Consider the following 19,868-nt stretch of genomic DNA (forward strand, 5'->3'; position numbering starts at 1 on the left):
TGCTCATCCTTCAGCTCTGGTGTGGCTTTTGGGATTCCTCAGGGGAAAAGCACCAATGGACAAATTATCAGTGGAGAGGCACAGCATTCATGAAGGACATAGGGGGAGGGAGGAGAAGAGGATCAGTGACAGGGATTGGAGGAACAAACCCTCTTGATCCACATAGCTCCTTCACTGGGGGAAGGCCTACAGAAGAGCTCCCAGAGCCTAGGGTTTTGTGGGGAAAACTCAGAGACAGAAAAATCTGGACTTTGATCTGGCAGTCTGAGTAGGACAGACTATGAGTGAGCTCTTAAAAGTCATCCATCTTGATCCAACAAAAGGCAACTTTAAAGTAGAGGCAGGACAAATCTTACTTCAAGTCTGAAAGTCCTGCACAGATGTGTTTAATAAGGGATAGAATCACAGCCATAAAAGAGCACGCTGCAAAGAATTTCTCTAGTAAAGAGAAGACATAAACACCAGAGACTAATTTTCACATACAACAGACAGACAGGAAACAAGGTTATGAGATACATCAGGTCGAATCACAATTCTCATATGCAATTCCCCTAAACTCAAAAACATTACTGCCAAAATCTCCTTGTACACTCATGACCAAACCCTCAGAGTTTTTGCTCCTGTAGAATAGCAGCTGCATGACTGGCAAGACTTTGCTAAGAACCAGCATGCTGAGAAACCTGATAACTGTTTAGTTCATCAACTTCTTTAAAATAAATATTCACTATAGATTGATATATAAAATATATTAGCTAAGACAGTTGGGTAACTAGTTTTGTATAGCACATAACAAGGAGAGCACAAAAGTTTGGCTCTGTAACTTTTCTCCTCCTTCTCTTCTACCTGAAATCCCTCCCATTCCTTCTGTAACCAACATGCATACAAGATGATTACAAGAAGAAATGAGGTTTAATTCTTTTTCATCTGGCATAAGAAAATGCAAGAGATGAAAAAGACCAAACCCTCTTGACTGACCTAAACAAGTGCCACTGTCAAAGCAATGCTGGCTTACACAGAAAGAGAGCTTTCTGTGCACAGCAGAATGCCACAATGGAAGCAGTGCTGACAATTAGTGATTTTTGATCCCTGCTATATTGCATGAAAATTAACTATCTGTAATGTTTCTCTATGGCATGATTTAGACAAACAGCTGATGAAACCTTCCTCACTTGTACCCAAAACACAGCTTTGTTCAGGATTTTATTATCACTGAAATGTTTTTCCAACTCAGAATCTCAGTTACATTGCAGGATAGAATAAATGCTCGAGGTGACAGCAGGTCCATTCAAAGAAGCAGATGATTGGACATTTTTACAGTCAGAAGAGAAATCTGAATAGAGACATCTCCCAGCTAGTCCTAACTCTATTAAAAGTTCAAATGTATAAAATATAATGCTCAGAAAGTTCTCTCTGAATCTCCCCTATGATGCTGAGAAAATAAAATCAATTCATATTGCTCTGAAATTCTATTTTTGCCACTGCTGACATCCCAAACTTTATCGACAAAAAGACTACAAAATCCTCACCCTGGTCCTCATTTCCAGCAGAGAGGCTCACAGCCCAGTCAAGTAACACAGCAATAATCTCTCTTCCACTGAGAATACTTTTATTCACAAGGCAAAAATTGGAGTTAGACTTTTAGGTAGTGGGCAAGGCACTCGCAAAGTGAGCAAATCTATTTTTGCTCATAGAACTAATTTAATGTTTAAGTGCAACAAAAACACTAAATTAGCCATGAAGATCATGCATATCCAACGGCTTTCACCAGACATGACTGTGACCCAGGCCTCTAAATACAGAAATATTTCAGTCACAAGGAATCAACTCTATTATTTTCTGCTTCATCAGATATGATGTTTCCTTTTGACCAGCCATAGAAATATAATTTCTATTATAATAATTAAACATTTATTAAAATACTATATATTTAAGAGTTAATATATGGTCTCTCTCAGTAATAAAATATGGAATACTCTTTTTATCTATGCTATTTAGATCTCAAAACTTAAAGGAAAAACATTCATGCTGAAAATAGATCAATGTACAGCACTAGGTCAGAAATAGCATCTCTTGATTAAAACCCCAAGAACTTGCTGTGAAACTGTACATTGATTAACAATTCACTTTTTCCTTTCATCCACATATTTTGTTTTCAACATCTGGCAGTGAGTGGAATACAAACCCAGATTATCTGACACTGAAGCAAAACTAGCAGCCTCAGTGTGTCCATCCTTCTGGCAGACTCCAGGTCCTGTCTGTCAGAGACAGACTGCTCTGTGTCTTGGGTCATTTCTTACGCATGCAGGGCACAGCAGAATGTCACATTGCAATCCTGGGTGTTTCATGCCTGGTACTTCATGCAGTTTCCTCTTTGCAAGTCTCCATGTCTCTCTCAATGAGGCATATGCACACACTTCCAAACAAATAAGCTGTGTTTTCAAAAAGATATTAAATATGAGATATAGAAAACTACAGTGTTGTTAAAAGAAATGGCTGACACAGCTAAAATAAATTCCTATCAAAAGTATGATGTTCTGAATATTCACGTGAACATTTGAACTTATTAAATATTAGCTGTTCATATTAACATTTGGGATATTATTTTGTCACAAATACGTTTTTCTCTATGTATGAACAGGAAAGCAAGCACATGGACAAAAGGCTGAAGGCTGAACTTAGCCTTGCACTGCTGTGGACTGGCCATGTGCAGTGCTGTGCAGATTGTGGCAGCCACGGCAGGAACACCTACCTGCAGTCGTCCCCTCCAGCACTGACCACGTATCTGTCTCCACTTGTGAATCGAATATTCGTTAAGTGGGCAGAGTGACCTAAAAATCGTTTGTGTTTTGCCTGGAAAAAACCCCAAACAACAACAGAATGAGAGAGTCTAAATACTCTGTACCCTCCTAAATCAGAACAGGCATGAAGTTTTCATCTACCTTTTTATTGCACCACATACTTATAATGTTCAAAAGTTTTACAGTTTATCATATGTGAAAGATCTCCTGAAGGAGAACTACTATTGAGCTGCAATGCAGATTAAGTTGTCAGCCAATAAGAGAGCAATTGCAAATTGGAAAGAATGCTCAAGCTAACAAAAAAATATTAAATACATCTTGTCACATGACTAACTTCCAAGGTTTGTGTAAAATTCCTGACACTGAACACCAATTATTTTCATTGCAATTGTGTGAGCAGTGTACCCTGGGCAGTCTCAAATCCTGAAAATTAACAGTGAAAACAAATTTAAAAACCATTATAAATTAAAATTATAAAAAGCAGTGAAACAATTTAACAGCGTTAGTGAAAAATCTGTAAACTCTTCATCCATGAAGATCCACAGATGGGACTAAAATCACCCTCTATCTTCCTCATCTATCAAATGGATCAGAGATGTGGAAATTACTACGGGCTTTGAGATTTTTCATTAGGCAGGCACTATGCTAAAGCAGACTGGCAGACAATATCAACACCTTCAAGAGGTTATAGCAAGAGCTTCTGCACAAAATGGTGGGGAAACTCTGATGTGGAGCATGCCATGAGACTATGGAGATAAGGAGGTACTAAAAAGCTACAAATTTAGAGAAGAAAATATTTCCATCATATGTCTTCTAGAGAAACAAGACAAGATCCTAATATCAACAGTACTTGTTGTAACCATGCAAAAACAAGTTCTTACAAATTTTTCAGGACATGGAAAGTCAAACAGTTTGACCATGCCAAAATCATCGCCTGTTACGAGATTGATTCCCGAGTGAGAGACACAAGCACAGTTCACATCAGCTTTTTCAGCATGCCTGGACCAGATTCCAATTACTTCATCCCCAAGGACACTGAAATAGAAGACCAAGAAATTACTTTGAAAACCACTGCAAAAACAAGAGTCTGGTATAGAAATCAGATCTCATATTCTAGCTGGTTCTATAAAAATGCAATGTTTACATTTTATTTTCACACATGCATACCTTACATAGCTTTTATTCTGTAATTAATTTTGGAATCATTCCATAATTGCCCCCAGTGTACTGAAGGAATCTGCTCTGTGCTGCCTTTTGCTGTGCTGCATTTAGGGGAAGCTGCTGCCAGAGCAGATCGGTGTGTTAAAAGAAAATATCTGACTGAAGGGATTAAATAGACTTTTAAATAGTAGGTGCTTCTCCTGGAAGTTCCAGGTGTTCTAACAGGTGTGAATACATGAATCATTTACCTTGTCCAAGTAGCCCATGTTATTCTGTCAATCACAGCCTGGTCCACAAGCTGCTTTCCTGAAGGCACTTCATACACTTGCCTTTTGTAAGACCCCGTAGAGACCTTTGAGTTGACCACAGAAAATTTACAATACATTAACTTGCTTCAAAAGATGAAAATATAATTCCAGAGGGCTTTGAAAAGCATTTTTGTGACAGTTACTTTTTACTCCATAGAGTAACAGCTATCAAGAAAACTTAGTCAATGAGTTGAAAATTCTCAAAAATCTATACAAGCATAAAGCAATAGTGAGAAAGCATGAGAGGTCTTAACATTTAAATGTCTAATTAGTAAAAAATAACTGAAACAACTCACATTCTGCGTGTATGTGTTAGTGCATTAGTATATACAAATAAAGCAAAATAAATTTCTATCATTAAAACTGACACAAAGGTGTTCCTCTTGGGCTAATATTGATTTGATAATGAGAGTAAATATTGATTTGCTAATGAAAGAAGCTTATTTCTCCTTTCAGATGCAAATAAAATATAGAAAGCATATTATATTTACTTTATGTTTATTTTAAGAAATGTCTTCAGCCCTCCTATAGTTGGCAGTTTCAACACCATGACTTTGGTGCTGCTCCACAAAGTCTAGCACTAAAAAGACCTATAATGCCATCATGCTGGTCAGAGAGACAAAGAATTTATAGATCCCCAGGCCCTGCAGAATGACAGACTGTAGTCCTTTCTCTTGTAAGATAGCCCATCAGCATCAGAGGTAAAAAAGCAGGGAGGCACATCACAGGAGGTCTGAAATCTCTCTCTCATTTCTTTGCTTATTTTCTGTATTTGATCTCCTGGAAAACTGTTCAAAACTAAAGGCATCCACTTACCACTACAACAAGTAAGTCTGATGTCAGCAATATACTCCAACACTTAGCTACAAAACTTAGAAGCTGTCAAAGGAGAATACTTGCAGAGTATCTGTCACAGGTATGTTTCCCATTCAGTACCTTGAACCATTAATGACTGATACCTGGAGATAAGAGCTATCAGCAGAGAAGTCCATCTGGATCACAAAACTTGGGATATCCTTGCAATAGCTGATTCGATTTAGTGTGGGACCCAGAGTCAGATCATAAAAATCCACTGCATTCTCACTGGAGCCAACTGCCAGGTAACGAGAATCTGGGCTAAACCTGTACAGATAAAAGGGTTTCATGAGAACAGGCTGGCACTTACAACAGATTATAATATTTGAGAAGTGCAGAAATTTGCATTTCAAGTGTCTGCTATCCAGAACTAGAGGGATGCAGAGTATTCAGTCTGCTAAGCAAAATAACTTTTGAAATTAAAGTTTTCGGGAATGCATATCCAGCAGAAAGTAGCAATAATTTTGGTACAGATTACACATATAAGTGAACTGGTAACATCTCTTGAATAACTCTGTTCATGATCTGATTTCATGACCCCCTCATGGTCTAACAACTTGTGGCATCCCCCCTGATGACACTCTGACTCCCTTATGCTATACTTACAAGGTTAAAAAATGGAAAACTGAAGTGCTCCAACTGAAGCGAAGCCAGAACTTCTAGATGAAATGTACTGCATAAAAAGATGTAAATCCAACCTTTTGTTTCCCCAATGTATCTTTGCACACTGGTTTCTTTCTTCCAGTTTTTTTTCTAGTCTTGAAACTCAGTAGCTTCCTGAGCTGAACAAATCCCTCACAGCCACTTCTGTGTTACTGGGGAAGTCTCTTTATTTCTCTTCTCTCTGAAACATACCTTGGGACAGCTTTCCAACTCCAGCAAACCCCTGACTCCTAGCAGAGCTCTTCTGCAAGGTCTCTCTTTGCTTATATTTGCTCTCCAAAACCTTCCTTAGCTGATTATAACCAATTTATCTCATACAAGAACCAGCCTGTTCCTCCACGCAGGAAACAGAAGCAGAATTTTACTTCTAACTCCTGTCTAACAAACACAACAAGGTGCAAACTGACAGACTGGCATTTCCATCATCTCCACAATCCAGTCTTTATCTCTAAGTGTCTGATCTCATTTTACCTCCTAGGAGTCCCTTCCCTCAAGCATGTGGATCCCACCACACCCTCACAGTGTCACTGGCAAACCTGCTGAGGGACTCCATCCCCCTGTCCCTGCTGCCACCAAGATGTCCAACAGTGCCCACCACCCCTGGGGAACACCACTCCTCACTGGGGTCCACACCCCTTGTTGTTTTGACTGATGCTATCTCTTATCTCCATGTACCTCCTCCTCTTTCTTTTTTATTCCTGGTATAATCCCACAAACTCCACAATTCACTCATTGATTCCAGCTCTCTGAAATATCATTGCAATGTTTCCCAGAACACAGAGTTGTATTTTTAAAAAGCAAAATATTAGAGATTTCTAGCATACTACAATAGACCAGCAATAACATTTTCTGACCTGATATCTTGAATTGCTGATCTTCTGTCCCTTTTCTTCCCCCAAATTTTTAGAGAGGTGACAAGCAGGATAATAAATTCTCCATTTTTCATGCCAATAGCTACCATATCACCTTCTGGGCTGTAACAAACAGTACGAGCTGCATGTCCTAAGCTGACTTTGTTCAGCATCTTCTGTGAAGAAATAAAAACCCAGAATAGTAACTGTTACTATTTGTCCATATTTTAAAAGCATCTTATGCTAATAGCTTGTTAACATGCTAACAGCATTACATGGGTTATTTTCAGAGTACAATAAAAAACAAGTTTCAAGTCTGCAACACCATCACAAGCCTATTTTTTTTTCTCTAAACAAGTATTCTCTAACACCTACCTTTTCAGCAATATCCCAGAGTCTTACTGTGCCATCTTCTGCAGCAGAAAGGAAAAAGTCTCTGGATGGATGTGTTGCTAGGCCCCAGATGGGTCCATCCATATGACCATTAATTAGAATGTTACATGCAGCATTTTTCTCTCCAACTTCAATTATTTCAGCATTTCTTGTCCCAACAAGAATTTTGCCCTTAAACAATAGTGAAAGAATTATCTCTGATAAAATACATTAACCTCTCATGATGAACAGTAATTAAAATATCATGAAGAGCTACAGTCCTGTCAAGAAAGTTTGCTTAAGTCATATTATCAAATAATCAAAGAAAATTTATTTTTTAAACTCCTCTGAGTTATTAAAGTACAAAGCTCTGTAGATAGCATGATGCTGGCTGAGTTACTGCTTGTCATTTGATATTTGATATCAAAGTGTGAAAGAAAATAGAAAATTAATCCTTAATTAGTCTTCAATAAAAATATATATGTAATATTATCCTAAGAAAGACTGAGGTCTCACAAAGTAGATGTTTTTCTGCCACAATACCAGTTGTAGACACCTTCTAGCTTAGCCTTTCATTTCAAATACTAGCTAGAAGAGAAAGCAGAACTAATCTATGTGATATTCAGAAATCAACCCCAAATGATGAGCTGTATTTTCTAGCCAGGCAGCTTTGTTTACCTTGCCCCTGCAAACAGAGCGAACGCAGTCTGTCATTTGTCCTGTCTCTAGTCTGAAGGCACGACATCGTTTCAGCTCCTGGTCCCACAGCTTGACTGCTCCTCCTTCCTTTGAACTGTGAAGACATCAGGAAGAACCATGAGTACAACAGCTGCCACAAAAAGGACAATTCATGGATGAAAGAACAATATTATTTAATGTACTGCACTACAAATGAGGCATTTTAGTATGTTTTAAATTGTTAAAAGATTCTGTTTGCCTGAGCAGTTGATATTAACATGCTGAGCTTCACAGCCCAGCAAGACAAACTGATTCCAAGTCCTCCCTGTTCTACTTTACAGAACAAGTTGAAAGATGGGTGCTGCTGAGCTTAGTCTGAATGAGCAGCTCTGAGGGAATCTGTCTTGTCAGAAGAACAGTTAAGCAGGCAAACCACCATCTTAATAGTCAGACAGGCAGAGATTTTCAAATTAGAGTTGAGAGAAACAGAAAAGGTATGTATTTTACTTCTGTGAAATAAATGACAGATTATTTTCATTTCTGTGAAAATGTCACTATTTTCACTGCTGTAAAATAACTTACACAGATACAGCAGAAAAACCACACAACTAATAGTTATTAATTATGCAAACACTAAGTATTTCCCTCCCACTTGCAAAAAAATCCCCTGGTATTTCAGAATAGAACACATTGAAAAAAATGTTTCTAAAAAACAGATAATGTTTATTGAAACAGGGATAAATCTGGCATCTCTAGTTGAGCTGGGACATGTCTGATCTGTCTTCAATCTCCCCTAACAGCAACAAAAAAACAATGTTCCACAATATCGAGCTGCCTGTGTTACAGCTTTGATTACTGAATAATCTTACAGAGAACTTCAGAATGTTTAATCACAATTACTGATTTGTACTATTATTATTATTATTATTATTATTAATAATAATAATAATAATAATAATAATAATAATAATAATAATAATAATAATAATAATAATGATAATAATAACGATAATTAATTATAAATTGATACTCCTTGCAATAATATATTCTTTGCTTCCCACTAGCACTGTTTTGACATATGATTGATCATTATACTCAGCAAGAAGATTTTACCAAAACAAGGCTGGTGAGCTGCAACTAAGGCAGAAAAAAGCATACAGTCTTCCTAAATGAAAATTTGTTTTTCATACTGTCAATACTGCATTTTCCCACAGGAGATGAATTCTGGGTTCTTATTGTTATTCAATACTATTTGTTTCAGGTCAAATACCAATGATTAAAAGCCTCTGAAGCTAAGTGGTGGAGAGAACACCCTCCAAATAAAATCACGACAACATTAATAAATAGTAGAAGGAAATATTTCAGGCACAGAAGTAAATAAGTTTTCAGTTCGGTCTGAAAATATAAGTGGCCTGTGTCCTGCCAAATGTGGCACTATCATGTCATCAGATGGACTGTATTACAGCTGAAGCATTTTCTGATCACTAGGAAGGCATCAAAAAAATTAAAATGCTTAAGGAGACATTTTGCTTGCAACCCCAGGATCTTGCAGTACAGCAACAAAGAATCTTGCAGTACCTTAGATTTGAGAGAAGACAGCTTGCCTCTGCCGTCATAACTAAGCAGTTCTTTCCTTTGAAAGAAGTTATGCATCATATTGCTATAAAAATTATGATTCATATATTCAATCCCAACTGTGCAAATCCCTTGGCTTAACAACCTCAGGACATCTTCAGTGAAAGAAATAACCCACAAGGACTAGGTAACTTTTTGGTGCTTAAAGCTAAATGGGTGTTGGAGCTAGAAAATCAATAAGAAAATCTAGAAAATCTAACCATTCTATGATTCTAAATTTCAGACTAAATGCTTTCTCTTATAATAAATGGGGGAAATAGCTAGTTGAAGCTCATATGGGATTACCTCCACTTTGGATGTGGGTGACTGCTGTTTTCTTAATACTTACCAGGAATCTGAAAGGGACTACTCTTCTACCTTTAATGTCCCAAACAGTGTCGATGGGATGAATCCAAACCACTTTTAAAGAGAAAACATGCATGCAGAAAAAAAAGAAAAAAGAAGACTCACGGCCTTTCTTTGCCTCCTGTAACAATCAAGCCATCCCTTAGTGTGGTGTACATGGTGAACACAGGTCCATTGTGAGCCTTGGCCACAATTCGTATCAACACATGATCCTTCCAAACACAAACATCTCCACTGATAGTACCTGTAAATGTCAAGTTGTTCTGAAAAGGGGAAAAACATACTCATCATCTGATTCTGAGTAAGGTAGGAAGAAAAACATTCAGAAATAAACACCATTTGCATTTAGAGGCTAAATTGCTTTTGTTTGCTGCTGCAGAAGAGGAAACTGTGGAGCTGAACAAGCTTCTTCTGAGACAAAATCAAGAAGAGAACTCCCAGAGCTGCTCCCTACAGAAATATGGAAAACACCCAAGGTTTGGCTTTATTCACTTTGCACAGCTTTTCACAAAACCCCTGGAAGCTCTGCATCCTCAAGCCTCACACCAAACTTCAGGCCACACAGCATACAGCCTGATTCTCACACTAAGAACCTGTCTCTTCCTAAGAAAGTTTACAGAGGTTTCCCAAACCTCTGACTAATGCCTGGGTTGGGCACCAATAACAGTTAGCATTTGGAAAATATCTTAGTGTTTTGTAAGACCTTCATATAAATCAGAGAGACACCACTGTGTAAAAGAGATACTGTAGCAAAAAAAAGGCAACCACAGCCCAGTTAGAGTTTCAAAAATCAAAATTAGCGTAACTTGACTCTGGACCAAACAGTCAGATGGTCAAACAGGACAGAAATACAGACAATCAAAGCAGAGGACCAGTTCACAAAAGGAATCTGTGCCTTTCTGCCCAGCTGAAGATATGAGTACTGCTCATGCAGAGCAACTCCAGACCCAGCAGTGCTGTGGAACTTAGCAAGATGGCCTGCACATGTCCAAAAACCCCCAAAGCAAAAGAAACCCCTAATGCAGTTGCCTTACAGCATCTGACATTAATGAATGCCCCAGGACAGAGCGCTGCTCTCTGATCACCCATGAGCAGTACCACAATACAAATGACAAAACCATCACTTTCAGGTGGGCATAAAATCAGCCTCATTTCTACTGTTTGGTTCTTGCACTCTAGACTCAGTTTTGTTTTGGATTAAGTAACAGTTAAAGTAGTTTGTTATCAGTTCAAGGCATCTGTGTTTTTTTTCCAGAAAACATACAAACCCATAGTCTTTTCTACTATAAAGAAAGCTGATACTAGTTCTAACTAGCAGGTAAGTATTAGTAATGTTAAACTGAGTTTAGTAAAATAATTTATACACTCATTAACCAGGTTATAAAAGTCTCACTGAACTGAATAAAGGCAGAAGGGTAAAAAAAGTTTGGTTTCATGCATTCTCAGGTGGTTTGTTGAAGTACGTACCGCTCCAAAAGCTACAGACAGCATCGTCTGCATGCGGGCATCTTCTATGGAGCTCAGCAGCCCTTTTTTACTGAGGAGAGCTCTTCCAGCCAGTGTCCAGAACCTTACATGTTTTACTCCCACAGAAACAAACTGTGTATCTGAATCTGGCCTGAATTCTGCTACAAATATACGCTGGTTATGACCAGCTCGGCTGGCAATTTTGGCACCTGGCAGAAAGAAAATGGACATTTTGACTTTGCTGAGAAAAAGACATATTTCTGGTTAAAAATATTAAAATAATTTTGACCCATATGAAGATTCCTCAGTTGGGATCCTTAGCTGCCATTCTGAATGTGCATCAACCCTTAAGATGAACACAGGCATGTTCTGACCACACATCCTTCATCCTAGCTAAGATTGTATAAGATGGACACTGCATCCATCCCCACAGGATCTCAGACAAGCTATGAAAGATCATTTGTTATTAACTTAATAGCTGATATTTAAAATTCTGAGAGTCACTAGTTATCAACAGCAATCCCCAAAGAGAGAGGAGAGACTCAGAGAATCAGATCCATAATCTGGGCATGCCTTTGTCAGGCAGAAAGGAGACAAGGAAAGGAGCTCAAATCTCTTTAGCCTAAATCAGAAATACAGATCAAAGCTGATCTGAAAACATGTAGCATAGCTTAGGGCAACAATTATATAAGATGCATAGAGGAGTTATCCTGGCACCCTATTTCTGCAATTTGCAACTTTTGGGAATAATTTCAGGAGTATGACAACCTAGTCAGTAATCAGACTTTAGAGAAGAATAAAATAGTAATAATAATAATAATAATAATAATAATAATAATAATAATAATAATAATAATAATAATAATAATAATAATAATGATGATGATGACAGTTTTTAAGAAAAGAAATCCCTACATTATTCTTACTGGAAATCAGTGAACTAGCTTGACCTTTACACAATAGTTTCAAAGGAGATATATTCAGCAGTCACTAGAATGGGTAAACAAATCTATTTTAGATCTCGTTGTACAGAGCATAGTGCACAGCATTTATTTAATAATTTTTAATCAGCTGATGCTTTAAAGTTACACTTGCTCTTGACTCGAGCCAACATATCTCTAACAATGTAAACACCCTCTGCAAAACCAGTCTCTTTCCTACCTTCCTGCCACTTCCAAATGGTAATGGTGTGTTCAGGATCCAGCCCTACGGACAGCAGCAGTTTGCCAGTGGCACTGAAACTGACGGAGCAAACGCCCTTGGAATGGTAGCACCGCAGCACCGACAGCGTCTGCTTGTTCATTGCATCCCACACGTGAATAGAAGGAGCTGTAGCTACACAAATAGAAAAACATACCATTAGTAGTCATTTTGAAAATGTGTAATGATTTCCTTATTGAAGCAGTTAATGCTTTTTTATAAGACCAAATTGCTGTGATCAGATGGGGGAAAATAAAGGAAAGAAAAGAGATTTTGGCCTCCATTTGGAAAACAATTTATGACAAACAGGATCATTAGGTAGGATGAACAAGCTGGCCACATTACATTACCGGAGGTGTTAATTTGTTACTTAACTTGCTATGGGACCTGTGTAGCACAGCAGAAGTTTTAAAAGCAAGAGCTGTCGTCTCCTGTTTTGCTCTTATTAAAACATAGACCAGCATGCTAACTCAAAAACCTTCATAAATAAAGCTGCTCATCAAGAATGTAACCTCTCCATGGGGCTTTTGGACAACTGATGGCTACAGAGAAATCAGTTTACAGTGCAGGGCCAAAATCTCCTTTCTACAAAATGGCCACCTGTCTGAAAGGCTTGTCCTCTTAGGAGAGCATGAGCCAAATTGTCAGCTCGCTTACCGACATAGAACTACGGTATTGCATGTGCATTGTTTAGACTGCAAGCTCTCTGCAGGAAAAAATGTCTTTCCATGCTACTAACGTATGTGATTATCTCTAACATGATGACAGCTGTTTTTTCCCCAAATGCAATGCCTGCTCAAAAGATCTTGCCATCCATATATAGTTTACAATCTCTGAGCAGCATCTAAGGCATTTCCAGCACAGTAAGATTCTCAAAATTCTTCACTTCTGATCTCTAATAAATTTGACTGCAGAGTCCTAAGGTTACTGGCTTTTGTCACAGATCCAGACTCACACAAACTAAATTCTCTTTCAGGTTCATGCTTCATGTTTCTAATAGATAAATCTAGGCCCTCAAAGGCATGCATGTGATGGGAAACAGTAGGCACAGGGACTTAGGCAAAATTTCAGCCACATGAAACTCAGTTTTTGAGCACAATTCCACAGCTGTTCTGAAACAGTCTTTAGAACATACTTCCTCATTTCTTTTATTTCCCAATTGAATTTCCTCTCATGTCAGCAACAAGATGTTAGCATTACCTTTTGAGAGGTACCACAGCAGGATCATTTAATGGCTATGCCATTAAAACAGAAAGGGCAGGAGTTGAAGCAACTAGCACTTCCCAAGAATTGTCAGCAAACTCTTTGCTGTTCTTATGGGAAACTGAGGGAAGGGAAAGTTTTATTATGGCTCTGAACTGTTTTTCACTCTTCAGCCCTCCTCTTGGTAAAGTTCTGCATTACCCTTGAATAGTGCACATGCTCTATAACCTTGGCCAAAAGTTTTCTTTTGGGTGGCAAACAGAATCTCTCCCCTAGTTTTCCTGAATAAGAACTGACAAAATCATTCAGAGCAAGATCTGCAAGACAGAGAACATGAACTCTGAGGTCCTTCCATGTGATGGAGTCCTTCTGAAAGTCTCTGTCCTGAAACTGAATCCTGCCTGTATACTCAACGCTTTCACAAGAGAGATGTTCTAAGCCATCATCTCCTTCTGGGAGCAGTTAGATAAAGCTAGCGTGGGCTGGCAGGACAGAAAAAATCTTTAGTAAGGTGGACCAAATCTACACCAAATCATTAGGAAACTTTAATTGCCATTCCAGCCTAGTACAAACATTACTGCTACAAGAACACCTGCGTCACTGTAGAAGACTGAAAATCTGAAACAGAAAAGCAAAAATTGTTGGCAAGGATGCCAAAAGCCATCAATAAATTTTAAGTAAAACTATTCAACTTTCTAATGAAAGCAGGCAGCAGCTTGGATTCCAGACTAATGGTTCCAGAAAGAAGAAAAAATTCAAGAGTGCTCGTTTCAGGCAGCATCAACAGAATTTGGTAATATACACAAGCTCAAACTGAAGTTGCAGTAGGAGGAAGGCACGTGAGACAGGGAAAGTGTCCAGCCACTCTATACAGTACTATAGATGTTCTTCCATATAAATATCCATATCATCATTGCTTTTTTATAATACAGGCTAGAAGTGTGGGAAAAGGTACCTATACTCTTCCTGCCATCCTTAGAGCAAGCACCATTTGCCATATTTAAGAGAAGTCAACACACATTAAAGATGTCAATGTACATTTGTTCTTACAGAACAAGCTTTAGATCCACATGAAGATTATTACACTTTCTATTACACATGACCACATTTATGCATCTCTGAAGATTCTTCACAAGACAATTATGGCTACTCAACAATGAACTCATTCGCACATGATGGTGATGAGTTTTTGCAATTACAGTTGAAAAAAAAATATTAATAAAAAATATCTCAGTCAAGACCGTCAAAATGTCAAAGACCCAAAATGATAGAGGAAAAATTAAACTGACATCATAAAAAGCATTTTGGATCAATGGTAATAAACTGCATGACAATTGTACATAAATGTGAAAGGTGATTTGTTTTTTCACTCAGTCACCTAGGCCTCCTCAGTAGAATTTACTTTAGAAATGCATGTTTAAAATTACATTCAATTGAAGGACTAAACCAAATGTTGTCAGCCCCAATATGCCTACAAAACTGGCAAGCATACCCAGGAACGCTACAGCAGCAGTATGTATTAGAACTCACTAATCACTAAGCAGCACAAAGGGAATATGCTTCAACAAGAGTAGTTTTTAAGTGTGTTCTAGCATTTGTAATTTTTCTATATTTACAGTATGCTGAGCTGTTTTGACTTCTATTCAGTGCTGACAGTAATATGACTGATACACGGGGTTTAATAAACTAAAAATGAATTCACATCACTTATGCCTCTATAAAGCTGCAGATGGCTACCAGATAGACTAACTATACCTGAAGATGTTAAAATTTTGTTTCCCTTACCTGACATATCTGCTGAGTCTCCTGTAATGGAAAAGCAGCAGAAAAATAATTAGATCAGAAATAAGATAAGTGCTAAAGAAAATATATGCCACATTCAGTGTAATTTCTTAACACACACCTTGATGTCATCTTTTTGCATTGCAGCAGCACCAGTACTGCTGTTAAAGATGAGTAATTACTGATAAAAGGAGGTCACATCAGAAATAAATCATAGATTGAATATATTGAATATCTTTTGATTTCTATTTCAAACTACAACACAAAAATCTAGTTTTGGTGTATGTTAGGTCGCTCTCAGCCAAAATAAATGAAAAACATATTTTTTCATGTCATTGATATTTTTAAAAAATAAGTGAGAAAAAATGTTAAGAAGTAGTATGTGAGTACCTGAAGATTCAATAAATCTTTTTAAATCATGATGGTGACACAATTTGTGCCAACCATATGAGTAGGAAAAGTAGCAGCAGTTCTTTATAGAGTATATACACTCCTCAACATCCCTTCAAAATCAGAAAATAAGTGCTGTTTTAAGATATCTCACTTCCAGCTTATTTTTAATTTTTGGCTTAAAAGTATATGTCATTTCTAAGTGTCACCTGCCTCTGATTGGTATGCCTTAATCCACATTACAAAACAGTTAATAATTGTCCTACTGCTAATTGATGTAGAAATGATTATGAAAATTAAAAAAGGATTAAGTCCTGTATTTTGTCTCAGGTAAGATGAACACTGTAGAAGAAAAATTTTCACATTCCTCCACTACAGAAAGGCAAACAGGGACAGATTAAGAAATATGATGAAAAAGCAAATTCTTAAAGGCAATAAAAGGTTTGTAATTCTGTAAATGTTCAAACCATAGACAAATATCTGATGATGATTTTTTCCATTTAAATAATCTCCATTAAAAATTTGTTTTAAATGATGTGAGGCAAGAAACTCACCAGGAAAGAAAGCTATTTTAGCTAAGAGGCTACTACTATCAATGAGTCAATTTTAATGAGACAGGCATCTAAAAATCCAAAAGACACAGGAAAGCAAGTAATAAACTCTGCAGAACTGATTTTATTTATATAAAACTTCTAAAACAAACCTAAAGGAAATAAAAAGTTATTTTGGCTGAAATCAAATAAGGGGTTTTTTTTTGTATTCTATGCCCTGAAGAAAATAATGTGGGTTTGAATCTGCTGAGAACCAATGGAAGATACGAAAACTACAACCAGATTGTAGGGCTACAAAAATCACTTCTACAAAATCTAGAAACAGCAATTTCTACCAGCTATGCCAATGCAAAATGTGGGGGGCTTTTTTCTTTTTTTTTTTTTAACCTGATTAGTTCATAGACCTTTATGCCACTATGAAATATATATACATTTTCCCCCTATATCTTAGTTTATCTGTAGGGAACCCCATTAGGGTTTTGGTTCTGCCTTTAAGATTACAACTATAACATAACAAGTAGGTATTATAAAACTATCTGATGAGGTAAAACCTAATAAGACTGACATGTATTTTAAGAAATGAAGGTTAGCTCTATTCAGCTTCTTTGGAAGGGCAGTGACTCTTCAGAAGGTCTAACACAATAGTTCAATATCAGTCTAACACTGATAGTTCAATACAACCAGACTAATTTAATGGGGCTTAAGATTTCTGAAAAAATAGTTTTGATAATACTCCAAGCAAAAGATAAGTTTAATCTTTCATGCCTCAATATTTTTTGTCAACTTTATTCAATTACACTCAAAGGAACATATAAAGAGGACAGGTAACTGAGTAACACTCATACAAACGGAGATAGCATAATCAAATATTTTATGATTTATCATGAATTTACAAGGTCCTGATTGCATGCTGTTAATTCTTTTTACAAAAATACAAACATACCTACTTGGCCAGTTGCCACTATGTTGGTAAACTTGGGGTGCTGATTCACAGTGAGGCACAAAATATCATCATTGTGTTCCTGGTAAAATGACTGAGAGCCTAAAAGTAAGAAAAAAAATAAATCAAACCCTAGTTCAACTTTAATTAAAACATTTATACACACATAGACGTCGCCAATGTTTGAAAATTTCATAGTATTTGTTAGAAAACATCATTATGGTCATGTTGCATTTTGAAGCTTAAGACCAGAAAAAAGAAACTCCACATTATTTATCTGAACTTCAACACACAGCCCTCAGTAACTCCAGACATTTTCCTCAAGTTTTGCACATGAAGTTGCTTAAATATCTCCAAATGGCATTGTGTACTTTTTTAAAGGTCCAAGTTATCTAAACTAACTGGGTTATTGTGAAAGAATATACATGATACAGATGACTGAAAAGTAAACCAAATCAAAATGTTAACTTGTTCTTAGAAAAAAAAAAATTACAATTATTCATTACATTACAGAATTAATTACAATTCTGTAATGTAAATAACAATTACATTGTTATTTAATTACATTGTTATTTAATTGTAATTACAATTCTGTAATGTAAATAACAATTACATTGTTCAGCTCTTTTCGTTTCCGTGATCATTTCAACGCACAAATTTCAGAAAGCTAATACCAAAAAAACCAAATCTTTCCTTCCTTAAAGCTCAGCCTCCAGGAGCATTTCAGTACACTCGTTTGTTTATATAGCTATTATGAATATTCTCTACAGACTGAAATTTTAGGAACAAATAATATTTTTTTCACATACTTTTACAATACTTAAAGGATATTAATTACTTTATAAACTGTAACTCCATGAGTGTGAAGAAACCTTTTCCCTCCAGTGGGTTTTCTCCTACCTGTTGCCACATTATACAAGATGCCAACAGATGCAGTGTGATAAATTACATCAGCACCATCATTCAAATAGTGCACGTTGTTTCTGCAGTCCTTGCCTCGGTACCCAAATACCAGCTCCAAAATTAGGTCCTAAAAGAGATATTCACATCAGTAGATTTACCAAACCTTAAAGCAGTTATGAATTTCTTAAAGCAGTTATGAATTTCACATTCTTCGGTAGGATTTAATTTTTTTAATTATCTCCTTATGAAGTAAGTGACATTCAAAGCAACAGAAACTGGGCTGGTGCCTTCCCTGTCAGTTTACAGAGCTGCTCATTCTTGTCACACACAGCTGTGTCACCCTTTTCACCTCTCAGGGGGATGCTGCAGAATGTGCATAGAGTACACACAGACATATATATAGATACACTGAAAGAGATACTCATACACATGAACATAAATAAATAAAATGCAGTGAAAAATAAAGTTCTTTTAATGCAGAAGACACTAAGAAACAAATAATGACAAACACTGGTCCACAATTTAATTGCAGCCAGCATCTAGAAACCCAAATTACAGCTTAAAACTTCTAGAGTGCTGATGTCTAAAAGCTGTTTACTATGCTACAATATTTTGCAGAATCAACAATACTTGGGTTGGTAAAGAATGGTAAATTTTCCAAGGTTAGATGAAATTTTCACTTCAGATTAATCAAAAATTGGTATGTTTATTTGCAATTGCCATGTAATGAAAAAACAGGTGCTGAAGCCAAACTCATCATTAATAGAATTTTTTAAATTATTCTTAAAACTCTTATAATGATGAATTTAAATGGAAGTTTTAAAATAAATTCTAAGAAGATTGGAATTAAAAAAATAGTTAGTTTTATTAGCAACAATATTTATTTAATAATATTTATTACTTAGTTTTATTAGCAACAATACACCCTTTAACAATCCAGTTATCTATACAAAGCATCCTGCTTTCTACAGCCAGTTCTAAGGTTTCATGATTACTAAGAATTGAGTTATACTCCATTTCATTAGCAAGAAAAAGAAAAATAGTCTTGTTTTTATTCACAAGAAAAAAATTTCTCCCACTTTTTCTACTCTTTACCTACTATTCAGTATTTCCACCTTTGCTATATTTAGAATAAAACAATCATTTAACATGTTCATAGGTGTGTTAGTTTCTGGCTAAACAAAATCCTAAAGGAAGAAAAGCCGCATTGTTCTTACCTCTATGGGTCTCTTTTTTTTCCCCACATTATTTGTCTGCAGTTTCTCCGGCTGTGGCAATGCCCTACTAACTGGAGGTCTGAAACAAAGAACTGTGAATAAGAGAAGGCTGTCCGTCACCCATTCCATGCTAACAGTAACCTTCCAACCTGCCAAGGCTTGGGAAACCTTACAGCCTGTCCTACTCAACTCATGCTCATCTTCAAAATAAATACCTCTGTCAAAGGAGAGGGACAAAACCTAAAAATCCTTTGTTGAACATGCTAAGTTCTCTAATTCTTCAACAATCCATGGGGTTAATGCAAAATCTTGTTTTAAAATGACTGAGCACTTTTAAAATCTTCTTTGCTTTTTCAAGCTATGTTTTTAAGGTACTTTCATTTTCTCTGCAGCAATTTTACTGAAGAGAGGCTTACCTGATTAATCTAATAATGCCTGTTCCCACATGCCTTCAGCAGACCCCTCAGTTTTCCTGTTTTTGTAATAGTTTGTAAAGAACTCCAGATACACCTGCCCATCCACTCCTACATCAACTGAAATGTGATATTG

At 36.7% G+C, this 19,868-nt stretch overlaps 1 protein-coding gene across 2 annotated transcripts in view; it reads right to left on the reverse strand.

Moving 5' to 3' along the window:
- Positions 1-822: 822 nt before the first annotated feature.
- EML5 (EMAP like 5) overlaps positions 823-19,868 on the reverse strand; it is a 90,323-nt gene continuing 71,277 nt past the window's right edge. Inside the window, exons 30-44 of one of the 2 annotated variants that reach the window (XM_066552442.1) lie at positions 19,320-19,398; positions 18,100-18,229; positions 17,203-17,301; positions 15,322-15,342; positions 12,295-12,468; positions 11,134-11,342; positions 9,772-9,929; positions 7,687-7,801; positions 7,012-7,200; positions 6,640-6,812; positions 5,227-5,389; positions 4,208-4,311; positions 3,680-3,833; positions 2,750-2,850; positions 823-2,429 (exon numbers count right to left, since the gene is read on the reverse strand). In XM_066552442.1, coding sequence (XP_066408539.1) covers positions 2,393-2,429; positions 2,750-2,850; positions 3,680-3,833; positions 4,208-4,311; positions 5,227-5,389; positions 6,640-6,812; positions 7,012-7,200; positions 7,687-7,801; positions 9,772-9,929; positions 11,134-11,342; positions 12,295-12,468; positions 15,322-15,342; positions 17,203-17,301; positions 18,100-18,229; positions 19,320-19,398 — 1,906 coding nt within the window. In that variant the 3' untranslated portion in view covers positions 823-2,392. The remainder of the gene's footprint in view (positions 2,430-2,749; positions 2,851-3,679; positions 3,834-4,207; positions 4,312-5,226; positions 5,390-6,639; positions 6,813-7,011; positions 7,201-7,686; positions 7,802-9,771; positions 9,930-11,133; positions 11,343-12,294; positions 12,469-15,321; positions 15,343-17,202; positions 17,302-18,099; positions 18,230-19,319; positions 19,399-19,868) is intronic. The other variant, XM_066552443.1, reaches the window with a different exon arrangement.

This window comes from Molothrus aeneus, chromosome 6 (assembly GCF_037042795.1).
Source record: "Molothrus aeneus isolate 106 chromosome 6, BPBGC_Maene_1.0, whole genome shotgun sequence".
Lineage (NCBI taxonomy): Eukaryota > Metazoa > Chordata > Aves > Passeriformes > Icteridae > Molothrus > Molothrus aeneus.